At 43.1% G+C, this 22,269-nt stretch overlaps 1 protein-coding gene across 1 annotated transcript in view; it reads left to right on the plus strand.

The window, feature by feature from the left end:
- Nucleotides 1-2,432: 2,432 nt before the first annotated feature.
- The window catches only part of cdkl5 (cyclin dependent kinase like 5), a 36,333-nt gene continuing 16,496 nt past the window's right edge, over nucleotides 2,433-22,269 (plus strand). The window contains exons 1-12 of the mRNA XM_068599445.1: nucleotides 2,433-2,794; nucleotides 5,519-5,856; nucleotides 8,083-8,117; nucleotides 15,285-15,330; nucleotides 15,406-15,542; nucleotides 16,298-16,418; nucleotides 16,525-16,584; nucleotides 17,413-17,503; nucleotides 19,329-19,431; nucleotides 20,623-20,709; nucleotides 21,437-21,517; nucleotides 21,631-21,800. Coding sequence (XP_068455546.1) covers nucleotides 5,820-5,856; nucleotides 8,083-8,117; nucleotides 15,285-15,330; nucleotides 15,406-15,542; nucleotides 16,298-16,418; nucleotides 16,525-16,584; nucleotides 17,413-17,503; nucleotides 19,329-19,431; nucleotides 20,623-20,709; nucleotides 21,437-21,517; nucleotides 21,631-21,800 — 968 coding nt within the window. The 5' untranslated portion in view covers nucleotides 2,433-2,794; nucleotides 5,519-5,819. The remainder of the gene's footprint in view (nucleotides 2,795-5,518; nucleotides 5,857-8,082; nucleotides 8,118-15,284; nucleotides 15,331-15,405; nucleotides 15,543-16,297; nucleotides 16,419-16,524; nucleotides 16,585-17,412; nucleotides 17,504-19,328; nucleotides 19,432-20,622; nucleotides 20,710-21,436; nucleotides 21,518-21,630; nucleotides 21,801-22,269) is intronic.

Genomic DNA, 22,269 nt, shown 5'->3' on the forward strand with positions numbered 1-22,269 from the left:
TCATCTCATAACTCTCATAACATGTATAAAATCATCTCATAACACTCATAACATGTATAACATCATCTCATAACACTCATAACTCTCATAACAACATCTCATAACACTCACGACATCATCTCATAACATTCATAACATTATCTCATAACATTCATAACATTCACAAAATCATATCATAACATTCATAATATCATCTCATAACATTCATAACATCATCTCATAACACTCATAACATCATATCATAACATTCATAACATCTCATAACACTCATTACATCATCTTATGACATCATCTCATGACATCATCTCATAACATTCATAACATCTCATAACACTCATGACATTATCTCATAACATTATCTCATAACATGATCTCATGACATTATCTCATAACATCTCATAACACTCATGACATCTCATAACACTCATGACATCATCTCATAACATTATTTCATAACATCATCTCATAACATTCATAACATCTCATAACACTCATGACATCATCTCATAACATTATTTCATAACATCATCTCATGACATTATCTCATAAGAATGTTATGAGATGATGTTCTGAGATAATGTTATGAGATGATGTCATGAGTGTTATGAGATGTTATGAATGTTATGAATGTTATGAGATGATGTTATGAGTGTTCATGACATCATCTCATAACATTCATAACATCATCTTATAACATTCATAACATCTTATAACACTCATGACATCATATCATAACATTCATAACATCATCTCATAACATCATCTCATGACACTCATGACATCATCTCACAACATCATTTCATAACATTCATAACATCTCATAAAACTCATGACATCATCTCATGACATCATCTCATAACACTCATGACATCTTCTCATAACACTCATGACATCATCTCATAACACTCATGACATCATCTCATAACATTCATAACATCATATAACATTCATAACATCATCTCATAACACTCATGACATCATCTCATAACATTCATAACATCATATAACATTCATAACATCATCTCATAACACTCATGACATCATCTCATAACATTCATAACATCATATAACATTCATAACATCATCTCATAACACTCATGACATCATCTCATAACATTCATAACATCATATAACATTCATAACATCATCTCATAACATCATCTCATGACACTCATGACATCATCTCACAACATCATTTCATAACATTCATAACATCTCATAAAACTCATGACATCATCTCATAACACTCATGACATCTTCTTATAACACTCATGACATCATCTCATAACATTCATGACATCATCTCATAACATTCATGACATCACATTCATTCATAACATCATCTCATAAAACTCATGACATCTCATAACACTCATGACATCTTCTCATAACACTCATGACATCATCTCATAACACTCATGACATCATCTCATAACATTCATAACATCATATAACATTCATAACATCATCTCATAACACTCATGACATCATCTCATAACATTCATAACATCATATAACATTCATAACATCATCTCATGACACTCATGACATCATCTCACAACATCATTTCATAACATTCATAACATCTCATAAAACTCATGACATCATCTCATAACACTCATGACATCTTCTCATAACACTCATGACATCATCTCATAACATTCATGACATCATCTCATAACATTCATGACATCACATTCATTCATAACATCATCTCATAAAACTCATGACATCATCTCATAACACTCATAACATCATCTCATAACACTCATGACATCATCTCATAACATTCATGACATCATCTCATAACATTCATAACATCATCTCATAACATCATATCATAACATTCATAACATCATCTCAAAACACTCATAACATCATCTCATAACATTCCTAACATCATCTCATAACATCATCTCATTACATTCATGACATCATCTCATAACATCATCTCATAACATTCATAACATCATCTCATAACATCATCTCATAACATCATATCATAACATTCATAACATCATCTCAAAACACTCATAACATCATCTCATAACATTCCTAACATCATCTCATAACATCATCTCATTACATTCATGACATCATCTCATAACATCATCTCATAACATTCATAACATCATCTCATGACATCATCTCATAACATCATATCATAACATTCATGACATCATCTCATTACATACATGACATCATCTCATAACATCATCTCATAACATTCATAACATCATCTCATAACATTCATGACATCATCTCATAACATCATATCATAACATTCATAACATCATCTCATAACATTCATGACATCATCTCATAACATCATCTCATAACACTCATAACGTCATCAAGAAGCAGCAGCAGCATGTTCATATTTCTGAACTACAGCCCCAACTACAGACCAGAGATCAGTGGATCTCTGGTCGCAGCTCGTGTGGGAGGAGGCGAGCTGCTCGTGGATCAGTGACACAACGTGGACTGCAGTCCGCCAGACGCCGCGTGAAGATGCGTTAGTTCAGCAGGAGGAACAATATCAGGCGTGTTTCTGATTCAACAAACGAAGAGCTGGATTTTTCCACGCCAAAGTTGTGTTTGACCACGTCTCCTGTTCCGCGCTGCTATTGGCTGCGCGCTGCGTCGCTCAGAGCTATGACGAGTTTCTTTTTTTTCAGCTTTAACCAGCTGATACTGAGGCTCTGAACACGGAGCTCTGGATAACTGAGGACGGTACGTGGAGACCCGTCATCGGGGCTGTGCCTGCGGATCCGGTCTGTGTCATCCGGACTGAGTAAGTAGGACATTTGATCGTGTCACGACGCACAGGCCCGGGCTCTCTCTCTCTCTCTCTCTCTTCTCCCTCTCTCTGTCGCTCCACATGATGTGTCTTCGCCTTCACATCCTCATTCTCATGGACATGATGCTGTGTGCTGCACTGACCGAGCAGGCTCACCCACACGGGCGACACATCGCACCTGCAGGTAAAACGGCTTTTATTGGCGGACGGGCTGCCGAGGACGCGCTCGGTGTTGCATTTGTGTTTGTGCGTGTTCATCATCATGTCACATTGCGGCTGTGTGGGGAAACGCTGTTTGCTGGTCTCGTTGTGCAACACTGTCGTGAACATGCTACGCTGTGTGCTCTGGTCTCTGTGTAGGCTGAGAAACGCGTGGACAGCGGCGCAATGGTGGCGCGCTCCGCAGCGCAGAGAGAGACGCAGTTTGGATGCAGAGAGAGAGAGAGAGAGAGAGAGAGAGAGAGAGAGAGAGAGAGAGAGAGAGAGAGAGAGAGAGAGGAGCAGCATTACTATCTGTTCTCTCCCTCGCGCGCGCTCTCTCTATCTCACACACGCACACATCATATATACACGCGCACACACATATTCTCGTGCGCGCGGACGCGGGCACCAGCCCATTAAAATGACTCTCCTGAACTCACACATTCCCGTCCTGTGTGCACGCGAGGCTCCAACAGGCGCGTGTCGTCAGGACGTGAAGGCTCGGGTCCGTCCTTCCGGCTCTGGACCAGCTGTCCGCCTGAAGGCTGCAGGAGCAGCAGCGGAGCAACAGCTTCTCTGTGCCCAACACATCTTCTAGGAACATGTTTCCTGGAGTGCAGCGCATGGGCTGCTCAGGTGCAGGGTCTCCTCAGACTACACAGAGTGGCTCTCATCTCTCCCCAGTGGCAGCAGCATCCCTGAGATGGCCATGGCCTCAGCACCCACCTCATCACTTCCCTGGAAAGACGTGTGTGGAGGGCACACTGCATAGGAAAACGCCCACGCAGGCACATGAGCCAAATCAACATTAAAGTGTTGTTGTACTGCTGAATAAATCAAGTGTTAAAGAAACCAGGTTGGACTGGTGCTGTGAGGAGCTTTGATGGTTCCAGTCCAACAGCATTACAAAAGAGTTATTTCATAACGCGTTCAGCTGGATGTGTGACAAGCTTTGAGATGTAATTGTGTTATAAAAGTGTTTTTTTTTATCATTCTCTTCTTCCAACAAAACACTTCATCGTGTCTTTAGAACACACTCTTAAGGGGGAAAGGAGAGTATCGGGCTGCTTCTGACCCCACAGGAAGAATCACGAGACAGTTTAATCATCATTTCAACCCATGTGCAGCATCTTGAGGCAGCAACAGGGAGCCGAGGTAATTACACAGCGGGTTGAACACAAAGTGCTGCTGCGGCTGGGATTGCCCTCAGCTTTGCAGGTATTTGGTCACAAACCACAGTGTTGGAGGAGAATCTGATGATGGCGGGTTGAAAGTCAGGGGATTACCAAAGTGAAAAGATCAACAGAGTCCATGTGTATCTCTCAGATGTAGCCATGTTAGCAGCTGTGTGGGGCTGCTTTCAGCTAAATGCTGCATGCTAACATGCTCTCATGAGCATGCATGCTAACATGCTGAGCAGGTGTAATGTTTCCATGTGAACCACTCGAGTTTGAAACCAGTAAATCATGAATCATTGTTTTGCACTTTATTGTGTTTTTGGTTTAATGCCAGAAACACCGTCTGTGGTTAACATAAAGATATCTTAAAGTTTTGTTGTAGCACATATGTCAGTAGATACGATTGCTAAGAAGTGGCTAAATGAAACAAAACATCCTCACACCGACAGGTCCGACACAGAGATTATGTTCTGCAGATATCCAAAATCCAATAAAATCCCATGATCTTGTTGTGGAGGGAACCATTGGGATGCTAACTTTGGGGGGTTGGCCTCCAACAATATGTCGTCCCTGCAGTTCTCTGTTAGCACAGCACACAAAGTGCAGGTGAGGCTGATGACATCACCGTGAGGGAAACATGCATGTCTGGACCAAAGCCTTTCTCAGGTAAAAAGGCTGCGGAGATAATTCAGTCCAACTGATGACAGCGAACCAGTAAGTTAGACCTGAACAAAGCTTAAAGCTGCTACATTAGCATCCACCTCAATGGTGCTACATGAGTATCCACCTCATTGGCGCTACATTAGCATCCACCTCAATGGTGCTACATGAGTATCCACCTCATTGGCGCTACATTAGCATCCACCTCAATGGTGCTACATGAGTATCCACCTCATTGGCGCTACATTAGCATCCACCTCAATGGTGCTACATGAGTATCCACCTCAATGGCGCTACATTAGCATCCACCTCAATGGCGCTACATTAGCATCCACCGCAATGGTGCTACATGAGTATCCACCTCATTGGCGCTACATTAGCATCCACCTCAATGGTGCTACATTAGCATGGACCTAGACATCCTCCAGATTGAATGTGCTGATGGAAAAGGAGGAATGTGTGTGGAAGTCATGCTTAAGTCATCCATGATTTAAACGTGTCCTCAAGGAAAAGCTGCTTTCTGTACGAGGACATGCCCCAGTTAGCCACCATCTGTGCCAGGAATACCACTAGCATGCCACTGCCTGTGCAAGGCATGATGGGAAGTTGGACATTGCGGTGACCCTGTGACAGCATGTTTGAATACCTTCTCTTCTTTTGTGTGTCTCTGGCCCTGCAGGTACGACCGTGTGGAGGTTTGCATGTAAGACAGACACACTGCCTCAAGACATGGACTAAAGGGAGTTCAGCTCAAGCGACTTCAGGCAAATCCATACAGAAATAAAACCCACATCACAAAGCACGCCGGGCAGGAAGAGCGCTGGAGAGAGAAGCAGCTGGTGAAGATGGAGTGTGGTCAGACCACGTTTCCTCTGGACGCCACAGTTCACTCCGCCAGCCGCCGGTCGAAGCAGGCGTCTCCTCGCTGAACCCCAGCAGCTCGTTTCACCGCTGGAGGAGCCCCCGCCCTCGGTGATGTGATGAATAAGTTTGAAGTCCTTGGCATTGTGGGAGAAGGTGGGTGTTCTCTTCTTCTTCCTCAGCGCTCAGCTGTGCTGCATGAAGGCTTAACTCTGATCCCGGGGCTCAGATGAGGTCACGCTGAGTGTTTTCCAGCGTTTGTGGTGTCATAGCGGCCCGTGCTGCAGTTTGTATTGTGCAGATGAAACCTGCAGTTGTCATGTCTTGTGTCTTTTTTTAACACAATGGAGTATTTAAAGGAGAGCTGCAGACGTTTCTCACAGAGGAGCATGAAATCCTGCAAGACCGTCCTCACCAACAAAACCAGCATTAGTCTTTTGTTTAGCATATGTTCTCACTTCTATATGTTCGTAGTTTGCAGGCCTTTCTTTAGCTGGGCTGCTGGGGACCAGCCCTTCATGTGAAACCTGGGTACAGTACGTCTCCAACGGTTTATAGCTGAGATATCTCAGCTATGAGTCTCTCTGTTTCCTCATTTGCTGCCGATACAAACCCTGGTAGCTGTTTTCTAGATAGTCTTCATGTCCATAGCTCTACTGTGCAGGAACAGTCGTGCTGCTCGCCGTGTTTCACACAAACACTGTGTGTATTCCCTCATTATTTCCAGTTGTTTTGGTTGTTTCAGGGTTAAGTTGATGTTGTCTCTCATAGATGGATCTGGACAGAGTTGTGCACACATTATCCATCTGTTCCAGAGTGCTGAAGGAATATGTCCAAAAACCTGTAAATTAGGATTTTTGCACTTCCTTCAATGTTTTCTTGTTTGTGTTTCTGGTTTAAACACAAAAGGCAACAACAAGTTAAATAAAACTACACAATGCTCTCAGGGAAACTTGATCGGCCGGTCATAGAATACAATAAATGAGGATAATATTCAAGCTAAAGTCTATCTGTACAAACACACACACACACACACACACACACACACACACACACACACACACTCACACACACACACACACACACACACACACACACACACACACACACTCACACACACACACACACACACTCACACACACACACACACACACACACTGTCCTACATCAAACCGAGCAGGATGATGTTTGTTGAAACATTCAAACATTGTCATGTTTGAATGTTTCTCAACTCAACGATGTCTCCTGAATAATTAAATGACATTCATGTTATTGTTATTCCACATGAATGAAACATGTAAACTGGAACCGGCTCTCATCACATTGGTTGTGTGATTTGAATGCAACCAAAGCAGTTAAATGAAATAATGAACTTCAAGTCTGTTTGACCACAAAACATATGAACCAACAAGCTGACGTCTGAAATATGGATAAATAACAGCAGAGAACAAGTGTTCTCAGCAGGTGTGTGTGTGTGTGTGTGTGTGTGTGTGTGTGTGTGTGTGTGTGTGTGTGTGATCCTCCTCCCCACCTGTAACAGTTGTTTCTGGAGGCTCTCACCTCCCCTCTGGTTTTATGAACATGTTTTTGAGGTGAAACCAAAACAATAATTACAATAGAGACCTCCTCTCTCTCTCCAGGATGTTGACCTTGTGTCTCTCTCCAGGATGTTGACCTTGTGTCTCTCTCCAGGATGTTGACCTTGTGTCTCTCTCCAGGATGTTGACCTTGTGTCTCTCTCCAGGATGTTGACCTTGTGTCTCTCTCCAGGATGTTGACCTTGTGTCTCTCCAGGATGTTGACCTTGTGTCTCTCCAGGATGTTGACCTCGTGTCTCTCTCCAGGATGTTGACCTTGTGTCTCTCTCTCTCTCTCCAGGACGTATGTTGACCTTGTGTCTCTCTCCAGGATGTTGACCTCGTGTCTCTCTCCAGGATGTTGACCTTGTGTCTCTCCAGGATGTTGACCTTGTGTCTCTCTCCAGGATGTTGACCTTGTGTCTCTCTCCAGGATGTTGACCTCGTGTCTCTCTCCAGGATGTTGACCTTGTGTCTCTCTCCAGGATGTTGACCTCGTGTCTCTCTCCAGGATGTTGACCTTGTGTCTCTCTCCAGGATGTTGACCTTGTGTCTCTCTCCAGGATGTTGACCTTGTGTCTCTCTCCAGGATGTTGACCTTGTGTCTCTCTCCAGGACGTATGTTGACCTTGTGTCTCTCCAGGATGTTGACCTTGTGTCTCTCTCCAGGATGTTGACCTTGTGTCTCTCTCCAGGATGTTGACCTTGTGTCTCTCTCCAGGATGTTGACCTTGTGTCTCTCTCCAGGATGTTGACCTCCTCTCTCTCTCCAGGATGTTGACCTTGTGTCTCTCTCTCTGTCCAGGAGCGTATGGAGTGGTGCTGAAGTGCAGACACAAGGTAAGAAACCTTTGTTCCTTTCTGCCATTTTGTGAGTGCACATGTGTGTTCATCAGAAGTATGAAGTCAGTATGTTTCAATCATAACATGAGACGGTGATGAAGAGTCAAATGTAAATCAGTCATCTTCCTCCTCTTCTAATACACTGTGGGAAACACGACATCGCTGTGGTTTCTTCCTCTGTTTGAAGGTTTATCAAGAAAAACTAGTTTCAAACACTCCAGTTGGTTATTTTCAACTGAACACAGTCAAGAGAGAGAAAGTCTGTAATCACTGCTTCACTCACAGCAACTGTAGCAGAGACCATAAGTACTGAATATCAGCAGGTAACACGTTACCTGTATCCTAAACAAGGTTTCCTTGGTTTTCTAGAGTATTGTTGGAGTAAATGTAAACGCTCAGAAGCTTTTAAGCCCTAAGCGATGTCTGCAGGCGTCCTCTCAGGCTGCAGAGCTTCAGCTTTAAGTTGGTCGCTTGAACACAGAGAGAAAACCAGCGTCTACACATCGCTAAGCTCAGCTAAGCTAAACCAAGCTAAACCAAGCTCAGCTAAGCTAAACTAAGCTCAGCTAAACTAAACTAAGCTCAGCTAAGCTAAACTAAGCTCAGCTAAGCTAAACTAAGCTCAGCTAAACTAAACTAAGCTCAGCTAAGCTAAACTAAGCTCAGCTAAAGTAAACTAAGCTCAGCTAAACTGAACTAAGCTCAGCTAAGCTAAACCAAGCTCAGCTAAGCTAAACTAAGCTCAGCTAAACTAAACTAAGCTCAGCTAAGCTAAACTAAGCTCAGCTAAAGTAAACTAAGCTCAGCTAAACTGAACTAAGCTCAGCTAAGCTAAACTAAGCTCAGCTAAACTAAACTAAGCTAAACTAAGCTCAGCTAAACTAAACTAAGCTCAGCTAAGCTCAGCTAAACTAAACTAAGCTCAGTTAAGCTCAGCTAAACTAAACTAAGCTCAGCTAAGCTAAACTAAGCTCAGCTAAACTAAACTAAGCTCAGCTAAGCTCAGCTAAACTAAACTAAGCTAAACTAAGCTCAGCTAAACTAAACTAAGCTCAGTTAAGCTCAGCTAAACTAAACTAAGCTCAGTTAAGCTCAGCTAAACTAAACTAAGCTCAGCTAAGCTCAGCTAAACTAAACTAAGCTCAGCTAAACTAAACTAAGCTAAACTAAGCTCAGCTAAACTAAACTAAGCTCAGCTCAGAGCTCACATGATAATTGATACTGGAGTAAAACTCAACCAGAAACTATAAAAGTGTGGCTTGTTCTTCTGAAGACGTTCCCTCTGGTCATGTGATGACCGATCGCTCCGCTGAGTGAACACCGGACTGGCGTTCGGCTCCATGGATCCAAGACGTTCTGGTGACGGTTCATGCGCAACATGTTCTGTGTTTCGGGTCTAATTTTGTATCGTTCCTTCTGTCGGCACATTTAGGAACATAATATAATTGTGAAAAACACCTCGCTCCACGCGCAGCCAGAGAGGACGCCTGTGGGAGGAGTGACAGAGTCCACGAGAGGAGGAGAGCTTTTCATGAGAACGCTCATCGTGGGCTTCTGGAGGTGCAGCAGCAGAAAGACTGAACCATCTCAGTCCTCATGTTGTCCCGTGCGCTCCATCCTCAGTGGAGACCACGTGGAGTCCAGTTCTGCTCCACACCGAACACGGTGGATGAACTGGGCCGGTTCTGATGGAGCACTGGGAGAGCTGGTGTCTTCCCAGTGCTCCCTCATGAGGCTTCTGCATGTTTCAGAGGAGCTGTGGACCGGTTCGCTCCACGCTGAACACTTCATGAACATCTCAAATGAGCCACGAATTACATCCAGCCAGTGAAGTCTGGAGGCGCAAATGCAACAAAACGACATGGAACGAGGAACATGGTGTCAGAGTGGAAGTTAAAACCCAGACAAACAATAAACAATCAAAGATAAACAATAAACAATCAAAGATCAACAATCAAAGATAAACAATAAACAATCAAAGATAAACATAAACAATCAAAGATCAACAATCAAAGATAAACAATAAACAATCAAAGATCAACAATAAACAATCAAAGATAAACAATAAACAATCAAAGATAAACAATAAACAATCAAAGATAAACAATCAAAGATGAACGAGGATTTTCATTCATTGTGGGACGCGTGAAAATGCAAACGACTGTGAATGTTTCTAAAATCTGTTCTTCTGAAGACGCCCCTGTGTGTGTGTGTGTGTGTGTGTGTGTGTGTGTGTGTGGTTGTGTGTGTGTGTGTGTGTGTTTGTGTGTGTGTGTGTGGTTGTGTGTGTGTGTGTGTGTGTGTGTGTGTGTGTGTGTGGTTGTGTGTGTGTGTGTGTGTGTGTTTGTGTGTGTGTGTGTGGTTGTGTGTGTGTGTGTGTGTGTGTGTGTGCAGATTAAGGACTTATCATCAGGAGTTCAGAAAGGAACGTATGCGAGTGAAAACTTGGCTGGTGGTTGTTTTGTGTGTACTTTACAGTGTGTGTGTGCGACAGCGTCCTGCAGTTGCTTCTGATGAGCGGACGCTTCACTTATGGATTATGACTTGTGTTCATCGCTCAGCAGCGTGAGGAGAAAGAAAGCAACGCGTCTGGAGGAAGAACCAACAAGCAGGACGACGCCACCATTAAAGAAAAGACGCACAAAGTGGCTGAACCTCAATCTGTGTTCATGCTCGGCCAAAGCCGACAGCAGCAGTTCATCGTGCTCCACTTTATTGGAAATGTAGACGCACGCTGTCAAAGTGTGGTCACGTTAAATCCTTTCTAACGCACTAGAGGTGACATGTTCCCCACATGTAGATCCTCTGATGGGCTTCATCTGCACATGTAGATCCTCTGATGGGCTTCATCTGCACATGTAGATCCTCTGATGGGCTTCATCTGCACATGTAGATCCTCTGATGGGCTTCATCTGCACATGTAGATCCTCTGATGGGCTTCATCTGCACATGTAGATCCTCTGATGGGCTTCATCTGCACATGTAGATCCTCTGATGGGCTTCATCTGCACATGTAGAGCCAGAGACCCACAAGAGCTGCCAGAGCAGTTATTTATAGTACACTTTATGTTTCTCAGCTGGATACAGGGCAAACGAGAAAGAAAGGTGGCAGAGAGAGAGAGAGAGAGAGAGAGAGAGAGAGAGAGAGAGAGAGAGAGAGAGAGAGAGAGAGAGAGTGTGTGTGTGTGTGTGTGTGTGTGTGTGTGTGTGTGTGTGTGTGTGATGGAGAGGAGGAGGTGCAGAGGAAGGTACTGACTCCAGAGTCTGTGCTGACGGTAAATGGGTCACTGAGAGGAGTCGACAGCGTGAGGGAATGAAACACAACCCGACTCACACCTGTGTACATCTTGTGTACTTTACAGTACACGGTGTGTACCTGTGTACACACTGTGTACTTTAAAGTACACAGTGTGTACCTGTGTACATGGTGTGTACTTTACAGTACACAGTGTGTTCCTGTGTACACGGTGTGTACTTTACAGTACACAGTGTGTTCCTGTGTACATGGTGTGTACTTTACAGTACACTGTGTGTACCAGTGTACACGGTGTGTACTTTACAGTACACGGTGTGTCTGGTGGGGACATGAAGTATCCGGACCAGCGCGTGCTGCGTTGTGCGATGTTCCGCCACGTTGTGGAAGTGTTGCATTAGCATATGTGGGTGTGTGTACGTGGAGGCTTATGTGTTATCTTGAATTTGTGTGTTGGGAGTGACAATAGCTCAACCTGCACGCTGGCCAGCGTTATGGGACCTGTAGGTTACACCACGCCGTGCTGCTAAAGCGATGCTAACCGCTATCTACATGTGTTGATACACACACACACACACACACACACACACACACACACCGTGCTAGCTTACCATGAAGACCTCATGACGCTCCTCAAACCAAGAGAAAGGAAATGATGGATAAAGCCAGAGGAAGCTACATAGGGAGCCTGAGATAAGTATATTATCTTCAGTATATCACAGTGATGATGATGATGATGATGATGATGTACTACATGAGGGACGTTGATGATGTCATAGATGTATTACATGAGGACGTCGATGATGTCATAGATGTATTACATGAGGACGTCGATGATGTCATAGATGTATTACATGAGGGACGTTGATGATGTCATAGATGTATTACATGAGGGACGTTGATGATGTCATAGATGTATTACATGAGGACGTCGATGATGTCATAGATGTATTACATGAGGGACGTTGATGATGTCATAGATGTATTACATGAGGGATGTTGATGATGTCATAGATGGATTACATGAGGGACGTACTCTCCAGGAACACGTTGTGGCTGATGAGGTCGTTCATTACTCGCTGGTGACAATCAGGGCTTCTCATGTCATCAGCAGAAAATCAGCATGCTCAAAGCTATGTTTAGGCGTGCTGACTTGACGGTGGCTCAAAGAGGTGAATCAGAGACTTCACACAAGCGAGCGTCGTCATCGTGATGAAGGTGTTACCAGAGCTCAACATGTCTCCTGTTGGAGGGTTTCTGCTTGGTAAACAGTGAACAACTCCCCTTCACTGGAAACTACCTCTCCTCTCAGGAGAAGGTTTAGGGCCATGAGGCATGTGTCATTGGATGAATGTGTGGTGTCTGCAGCTGACTCTCAGTAAAGAGGAGGTAACAATGGGCTGGTGTGAGGCGCAGCGCCGGCCTCGGTGCAGCTCATCGCCGCCTGGACTCTGACACGGAGGCCAGCCCGGTGGTCTGATGCCGCCTCAACAAAAGGACAACAGCAGCTCTGTCTCCGTCCCGCAGCAGGACGGAGACAGAGCCGTCTTTCTCTCCGGACCGCTGTGGTCACTCAGCCTCCAACGCTTACACACAGCATTTAGAAATGAATGAAACACTAACACACATCTACATGGTGTCCACATGGACAGCTGAGGTTTAACCGCTAGAGACATTAGAGACATTAGAGACATTAGAAACATGAGACGTTAGAGACGTTAGAGACATTAGAGACATTAGAGACATTAGAAACATGAGACGTTGGAGACATTATAGACATTAGAGACATTATAGACATTAGAGACATTAGAGACATGAGACGTTAGAGACATTAGAGACATTAGCGACATTAGAGACATTAGAGACATGAGACATTAGAGACATTAGAGACATTAGCGACATTAGAGACATTAGAGACATGAGACATTAGAGACATTAGAGACATTAAAGACATGAGACGTTAGAGACATTAGAGACATTAGAGACATTAGAGACATTAGAGACATGAGACGTTAGAGACGTTAGAGACATTAGAGACATTAGAGACATTAGAAACATGAGACGTTAGAGACATTATAGACATTAGAGACATTAGAAACATGAGACGTTGGAGACATTATAGACATTAGAGACATTATAGACATTAGAGACATTAGAGACATGAGACGTTAGAGACATTAGAGACATTAGCGACATTAGAGACATTAGAGACATGAGACATTAGAGACATTAGAGACATTAGAGACATGAGACGTTAGAGACATTAGAGACATTAGAGACATGAGACGTTAGAGACGTTAGAGACATTAGAGACATTAGAAACACGAGACGTTAGAGACATTATAGACATTAGAGACATTAGAGACATTAGAAACATGAGACGTTAAAGACATTAGAGACATTAGAGACATGAGACGTTAGAGACATTAGAGACATTAGAAACATGAGACATTAGAGACATTAGAAACATGAGACATTAGAGACATTAGAGACATTGGAGACATTGGAGACATTAGAGACATTAGAAACATGAGACATTAGAGACATTAAAGACATTAGAGACATTAGAAACATGAGACATTAGAGACATTAGAGACATGAGACGTTAGAGACATTAGAGACATTAGAGACATTAGAGACATTAGAGACATGAGACGTTAGAGACATTAGAGACATTAGAGACATTAGAAACATGAGACGTTAGAGACATTAGAAACATTAGAGACATTAGAGACATTAAAGACATTAGAAACATGAGACGTTAGAGACATTAGAGACATTAGAGACATTAAAGACATTAGAGACATTAGAGACATTAGAAACATGAGACGTTAGAGACATTAGAAACATGAGAGACATTAGAAACATTAGAGACATTAAAGACATTAAAGACATTAGAAACATTAGAAACATTAGAGACATTAGAGACATTAGAGACATTAGAAACATTAGAAACATTAGAGACATTAGAGACATTAGAAACATTAGAGACATTAGAAACATTAGAAACATTAGAAACATTAGAGACATTAGAGACATTAGGTGAGCAGGGATAACAGGTGAAACCTTTCCAGAAGACACAAGAGAGCAGGAAGTGGAGCGTCAGGAGGAAGGTGAGGAAGTGAAGCGTCAGGAGAAGGTGAGGAAGTGGAGCGCCAGGAGGAAGGTGAGGAAGTGGAGCGTCAGGAGGAAGGTGAGGAAGTGGAGCGTCAGGAGGAAGGTGAGGAAGTGGAGCGTCAGGAGGAAGGTGAGGAAGTGGAGCGTCAGGAGGAAGGTGAGGAAGTGGAGCGCCAGGAGGAAGGTGAGAAAGTGGAGCGTCAGGAGGAAGGTGAGGAAGTGGATCTCATAGGAAAGTATAGTATGTATTATTTACATAGAAAGAAGAAAGAAAGTGGTAAAATCATGACGTTCTTCTGGTTAGCTGCATTTGGCCCGACCCCCAGCACGTTCAGCAGACCTCCTGATGATGAAGAGTAAATGAAGACGTGCTGTCACCCTGTGAGCATCCTGGACTAACTCATGCCGTGTCTGTGAAATGCTCCCAAACTGAACTCTGTCATTGTTTAATAGTTCATACCTGAAGTCTCAAGCTGCAGCTCAGCTTTGAAACGAAGCAAAGCTCTGAATCTGCATCCAGTAAAGTTCACCAAGCTCAACGAGCTGAAGCTGAAGGAAACATGAACGACACACACCAAGTGCAGAGCTGCTGGTGAGAGTCCTGTGGAGAAACATCCAGCTGGACACACAGCACGGCCTCACCTGGGCAGCAAAGGAAATACCTTCACCGTTTCTCTGTCTTCTCATCCTTTGTTCTCCAAAGACTTTCCATCTATTCAGTCTGGTTTGAATGTTTCCATCCACCGCCCTCACAAAGCTTGTCTTCCCAACACATCGCCCTCATGTCTTCACAGGAAACCAACGAGCTGGTGGCCATCAAGAAGTTCAAAGACAGCGAAGGTGAGTGAGGGAGAGGAGGGAGGGAGGGAGAGAGGAAGAGCACCGGTTTCACCTCCGTTCATTTCATGTCCTCAGAAAATGAGGAGGTCAAGGAGACGACGCTGCGGGAGCTGAAGATGCTGCGGACGCTGAAGCAGGACAACATCGTGGAGCTGAAGGAGGCGTTCCGCCGGAGGGGCAAACTCTACCTGGTCTTCGAATACGTGGAGAGGGTCAGCGCATGTGCAAACACTTCCATTCATACCGACGCTGTGCTGCGGCTTCAGGACCGTGAGGCTTGGTTAAGCATCAAAAAGAAAAGCATCACCATGGCAACATATGAACTATGGGCTGGTGAATAATGGTGTTCCCCGCTGCGTTGCCAGGGTTTCCATCTTACAGTCACTTCCGCTCCTGTCACGGTGCAACACCTTGAAGACCGTGAGCGATGTTGTCTTTCCCCGTTCGAGTCGTCGTAGGAACCAAATTAATCACAATACGAGTGTTTATTGTATGTGTTCAGCAAAGTCTCCTGAAAAAATCACTTTCAAAAGATATTGTGATGGTAACTATGAACATCCAGCATGATATGAGCCAGATTCCCAAAAAAGCCTCCTGGAGCATCAATAAGACACCTTTTTGTAAAGATTAGGACCTAAAGAATCAGAATCTGCAACAAAAATAAATAATAAAACAAAAAAGACAAAAGTCTTGGCCTGTTAGGAAGGAGTTTCAGTCAAAAAACTGTATTGTTCTGTCCGAAAATCAAAGAAAATTACGTATTTTATGCCAAAAGATTTACTGAATGGGGCATGCTGGGACTTAAAATGGACGCAGTAGGATTTTCCAAAAGGTTAAAAAGGAAAGAAGGAAAGAGGGGAGAACCCCTCCACCGTGATCGAGCATAGCGTTCACATTGTGAAACTCGTTCTCATGCAATCAATAGATGGTACACACAGCCGCGTGCTAGCTGTCTTGTGGTTTGCAGAACATGCTGGAGCTCTTAGAGGAACTGCCCAACGGAGCACCGCCCGACAAAGTCCGCAGCTACATCTACCAGCTCATCAAGGCCATCAACTGGTGCCACACCAATGAGATCGTGCACAGAGGTGAGCGCTCTACCTTCACTTCGATAGTTAAGGATCTGCTGCAGTAATGTGTCACTGAGTCTGGTCTGTGTTTTAAAACGGGCCTTTTGTCTGTTCTGTGTTTCAGACATCAAGCCGGAGAACCTCCTCATCAGCTCCGAGGACGTCCTGAAGCTCTGTGACTTTGGTGAGTCTCTGTGCCATCCCTCTGTTCCCTGCAGCAGATTCACGTTGGATTGTTGAGATGTACGTGTGCGATGCTGTAAAAGAAATGGGGCTCGTCCAACAAAGGGAATTGCTTGTAAAGTCCAAGTATTTGTTTGACAGACTGAATCAGCTTTGACTGCTTTATCAGACAGGCTGCCGTATGTGCACATTTGTCGTACTGCTGTCAAATTATCTGGGATTTTTGCAGATTTATTCGTAATTTCAGTTTTACCAGTTTGGTTTCTTGGGCTCGGTTCTCCGTGAAATAAATCCCACCATCAATGTGTCACCATGTGAGTTGTGAGGATCAATTCTTTCACTGGAAAGCAGCCAATAGATCTATTATACGCCAATTAATCACCAAAGTTATCTGTCAAGAGAGTCCACTTAATGCTGGCTGATGCTTCCTCAGATTGTGTTGTAAGCTTTTTATAATGTCACAGCCTCACAGGTATGCTCTTCACGGTCTCTTAGCTTTGCATATTTCTTTCTAATCCTACGATCCCTCTGAGGCATTAGTTTGTTATTCAGTGTTCGAGCTGACATTCTGTTTATTGTGTTTGTGTTTAAAATGGACTCAGTGTGCACAGCGATCTGAACGCTTGGCCTCCGCCTGCCTGCAGTGACTTAACTCATTAGTCTGGTCACATGGGACGGCGGCCATGTTGCTGCTGTCGCTGTCCAAACGCTTTGACTGCCGATCGCACTTTCTTCTTACTAATTAGCCATTTGTTTACCACAGAGCTGGATGTCTGAAAACTGTACGAGTCTCTCCGTGATGTGTTCATTTCATCTCCCTGTGGCGCAGGTTTTGCTCGTAACCTGTCTGAGGGAACAGATGCCAATTACACTGAGTATGTGGCTACGAGGTGGTACCGCTCGCCTGAGCTGCTGCTGGGGTGAGTCTGTGTGTGTGTGTGTGTGTGTGTGTGTGTGTGTGTGTGTGTGTGTGTGAGAGAGAGAGAGAGAGAGAGAGAGAAACAAGGAGAATGAGAGAGTGACCTCATTCAGTTTTTGGGACACAGATCCATCTCTTTCTCTTTCCGGTACCTCGTTCAGGTTATCGATGGCAGTGCTCTCACTTTCCCAAATTAAAAATCTGTCAAAGAATAATTCATGTCAGGTGACATGAGGCCAAGAGAACAAAAAGCAGCTCGTCATGGCCGAATGAAAGTAACTGATGGAGAAGACAGTGAGTTTTATAACGATACGAAATGAACTGAAGCATTCATCATCGTTACAGACCAAAAATCACAAATGTGAATTCTTTTGTCAATTGTGTTAAAATCGAGGTTGCAAAGGGACAGAAAGTTCCCGGTAGATTTCCAAGAGAAATGAAGGTCAGTAATACAGAGTTGTATCATCAGTTGTAATCCTACTTTTTTTATTGGTGAACTTGTTTGAAGGATGAGAAATATGACATGTTTTGGGTAAATCCATGTGAATCGTAACGTGCACTGCTTCAGCTGCACTCCCATCACGCGCATGATGCTCCAGCAGGAAGCGTCAACCCTCTGCATGCACAGTGCACGTGTGCAGCTGAGCCAAAGACCACTTTCATCTACTTACATTACTCCAGTGGATATATTGCATATGGTTTATGATAGTACCATCAACCAGCAGATATCAGCCAAAAGCAAAGTACACACTTTAAAATGGGCTAACACCTTCTGCTAGTTTTTGTCAGCTAGCTGTTGCTAGCTAGCTGTCACCACATGGGAAGTCGCTTGTTTGTCTTGCAGCTAATTGAGGAATAATTTAGGAATTCATATCTATTTTCATTCATTCCTCCTTGTCAGACATTTACAAATTAGTTGTTCATCATTAGTTAACTTGCTAGCTTGCTAACTTACCACGTGGCACATTTCACATTGTATGTATTTGACAGATGAATGTTTGTATTTGACAGATGAATGGATTATGTCTGTTTATGACGTGGTACTAACAGCCTGGGCATATATTCCCATCATACCCCGTCAATTCCCATAACTTACAAAGTGTCCTCTTTGAATATGTGTGTGATTTTGCAGCTGATCACATTAATGCTTCTCCAGGATGAGACGTATGAGTTGTTGACACGCTAGAGTATGCTACATCTCAATATTACTCACATGGAACATATTGTCCCTGTGAAGGGACATCCGCTGTCTCCAAATCAGCTTTCATGGTGTAAGAATATAAGATAATCCAATGTTTAATAATTGTTTACCAATCTTTAGAAATAGGGACTTTTTCTTAAGGTAAATATATGGAAATGAAGTCAATGTAGAAAACTAACCAGAAGGAAAACACATCAGATCTGGCAAGCTATATAATGTCTTTTTAAATGGAGTGCCCAAAGCACACCAGACCTCGGGAAATAATTTCTGCTTTTTGAGGCTTTTTTGCTGCATTGAATGTCCATTCGAGCTTGGAGACAACTGAGCGTCATCTAGCCTCACTGCTGTAGCCTGATTTAGTAAAAGCCCTGGAACATTTATTGAGACAGCGTTTGAATGCCGCCCACTCAAATACTCTCTCCCTCCAACACCGCCACTCCTCTGCTTCTCTGCTGCCAGATCGCTCGCCATTTCTTAACCAGACCCTTCAGCTCCGTTCCCTCAGACATGACCATCTCCTTCACGTCTCCACCAGGAACACAGAGGCAATGCTTCTGCGTGACCACTCGTACCATCATCCTCAGCACCACACCGCTCATGATTGTCTTCTCTCGCTCCACCTCAGGGCTCCCTATGGGAAGGCCGTGGACATGTGGTCGGTGGGGTGTATCCTCGGGGAGCTGAGTGACGGACAGCCCTTGTTTCCAGGGGAGAGCGAGATAGATCAGGTTGGTAAAGAGACGTTCATCAGTCCGTTAGCTGGTAGCTGTGAGCTGACAGGAAAATTAACCCAAAAGTATTTCTTGGTTCTCTCGTTCAGACTAAATACACCCAAAACTAATTTAAAGGGAGGGTTGAAGAGTGTTGCAAAAGCATGTGAGCGCGCAGGTCTTTAGACCAACACCTGGACCAGAAGGACGTATACATCAAACACAAACAAGCAAAATAAGGCGACTTTGCTATTTTGGTTTGCTTTGGCTTTTGCTTTCAGCAAGAAGACAACATCAGAAAACATTACAGCGAGCCCAGCGGAGCATTGAGTCACTAAAGGGAGTAAAGGGACGGTTACACGTCCTTTAGGTCCTGTGCAACATTTTAAGCGCCATATTGGACATTTCTGATATTGGAAACAAGAATGTGCCACACTATACTAACTATACAATACTCACTATACTATACTATACTAATTACTCTATACAATAATAACTATACTATACTAACTATACTAACTATACAATACTAATTATAGTAACTACACAATACTAACTATAGTATACTAACTATTCTATACTAACTATATTATACTATACTAACTACACTATCCTAACTATAATTTACTAACTATTCGATACTAACTACACTTTACTAACTATACTTTACTAACTATTCTATACTAACTACACTATACTAACTATACTTTACTAACTATTCTATACTAACTACACTATACTAATTATACTTTACTAACTATACTTTACTAACTATTCTACACTAACTACACTATACTAACTATACTTTACTAACTATTCTATACTAACTACACTATATTAAATATACTTTACTAACTATACTTTACTAACTATTCTATACTAACTACACTATACTAACTATACTTTACTAACTATACTTTACTAACTATTCTACACTAACTACACTATACTAACTATACTTTACTAACTATTCTACACTAACTACACTATACTAACTATACTTTACTAACTATACTTTACTAACTATTCTACACTAACTACACTATACTAACTATACTTTACTAACTATACTTTACTAACTATTCTATACTAACTACACTATACTAACTATACTTTACTAACTATACTTTACTAACTATTCTATACTAACTACACTATACTAACTATACTTTATTAACTGCGATGCTGAATCATTGTATTTTCCTCCAGCTTTTCACCATCCAGAAGGTTCTGGGTCCTCTTCCTGCAGAGCAGATGAAACTCTTCTACAACAACGCTCGCTTTCATGGAATCAGGGTAGGAAATGTCCTCCTCTTCCTCCTTCTCCTCCTCCTCTTCCTATTCCTCCTTCCTGTTTTTCTTGTTCTCTTCCTCTTTCTTTCTTTCTTTTTTCTCCATCTTTCTTTCTCTTTCTCTCTCTCTCTCTCTCCCTCTCTCTCTCTCTCTCTCTCTCTCTCTCGCTCTCTCTCTCTCTCTCTCTCTTTCTCCCTCTCTCTCTCTCTCTCTCTCTCTCTCTCTCTCTCTCTCTCTCTCTCTCTCTCTCTCTCTCTCGGCAGTGTTCCCAGCACCATGACTGAGTGGATTGCTATGACTCATGAGATAGGTGGTTGGTGTTCAGTTTAGCAGCAAGAAAAAATGTCCCAGAAGACTGAGCAAGATGTGTGTGTGTGTGTGTGTGTGTGTGTGTGTGTGTGTGTGTGTGTGTGTGTGTGTGTGTGTGTGTGTGTGTTTGTGAGTGAGATAATTTGGTAGTTTGTTTAGTGTGAACCAGTGATATATTTCTGTGTGATTTGAACAGAGATGGTTTTTACTGGCAGGAACATCTACTGTAAGTTTAACATCTGAAAAGTAATTTCCAATGCACTGAAAAGTTATGTGTATGTATATATATATATATATATATATATATATATATATATATATATATATATATATATATATATATACATTGTGTGTGTGTGTGTGTGTGTGTGTGTGTGTGTGTGTGTGTGTGTGTGTGTGTGTGTGTGTGTGTGTGTGCTAGTTCCCCTCAGTCGCTCATCCTCAGACTTTGGAGAGAAGGTACCAAAGCATCTTGAGTGGTTTGATGCTGGATCTCATGAAGGTAAAGGATCTCAAACTCCAAAGATATTTAATTGATTGAACATAATTTATATGGATCTGTTGAACCTGCTTTGTCAATAATTTACATTGGTATCAATACACGTTTTCCATCAGAGCCTGTTGCTGCTAAACCCGACTGAGCGTTTTCTGACGGAGCAGAGTTTGAACCATCCGGCCTTCCAGCCTCTGAGGCAGGCCGAGAGGCCTCCTCCTGCATCTCCCAACCCGCCGCGCTCCTCCAAGAGGAAAACACACCATCATGGAGAGAACACAGTCCCCACCAGGTCCAACTCCTTGACTTTTACTCTGTCACAGCTTCAACATCCAGTTTTCTTACATATTTTAGTTCCACTGAGTAAACACTAGAGCTCGACGATATTGAGGGTAGAGGAAACTCTTCATCATGTCACGGGTTCAGTATATGGATAGATGTTGTCTTTTGAGTCAACCATTATTCTAAGTATGCAGGCAGCACCTGGAGGATGGACTTTTGGTCAAAACGAACACCATGTTGGACATAAGGTGGCTCATCAGTGTACCTGGTACCAGAACACTTTAGGCCGGAGATCAATGATCGACTTTGTAATGGTATCATCTGATCTGCAGCTGTATGTCTTGGACACTCGGGTGAAGAGAGGAGCAGAGCTGTCAACTGGATCGGATGGTGGAGGAGCCAGCTAGTAAAACTTACAAGCCCAAACGTGTAGTGTGGGTGAACTGGGAACGTCTGGCTGAGGATCCTGTCCGAGAGGT

The sequence above is a fragment of the Clinocottus analis genome, unplaced genomic scaffold (genome assembly GCF_023055335.1).
Source record: "Clinocottus analis isolate CAN_PGR_092001 unplaced genomic scaffold, fCliAna1.0.p SCAF_47, whole genome shotgun sequence".
Lineage (NCBI taxonomy): Eukaryota > Metazoa > Chordata > Actinopteri > Perciformes > Cottidae > Clinocottus > Clinocottus analis.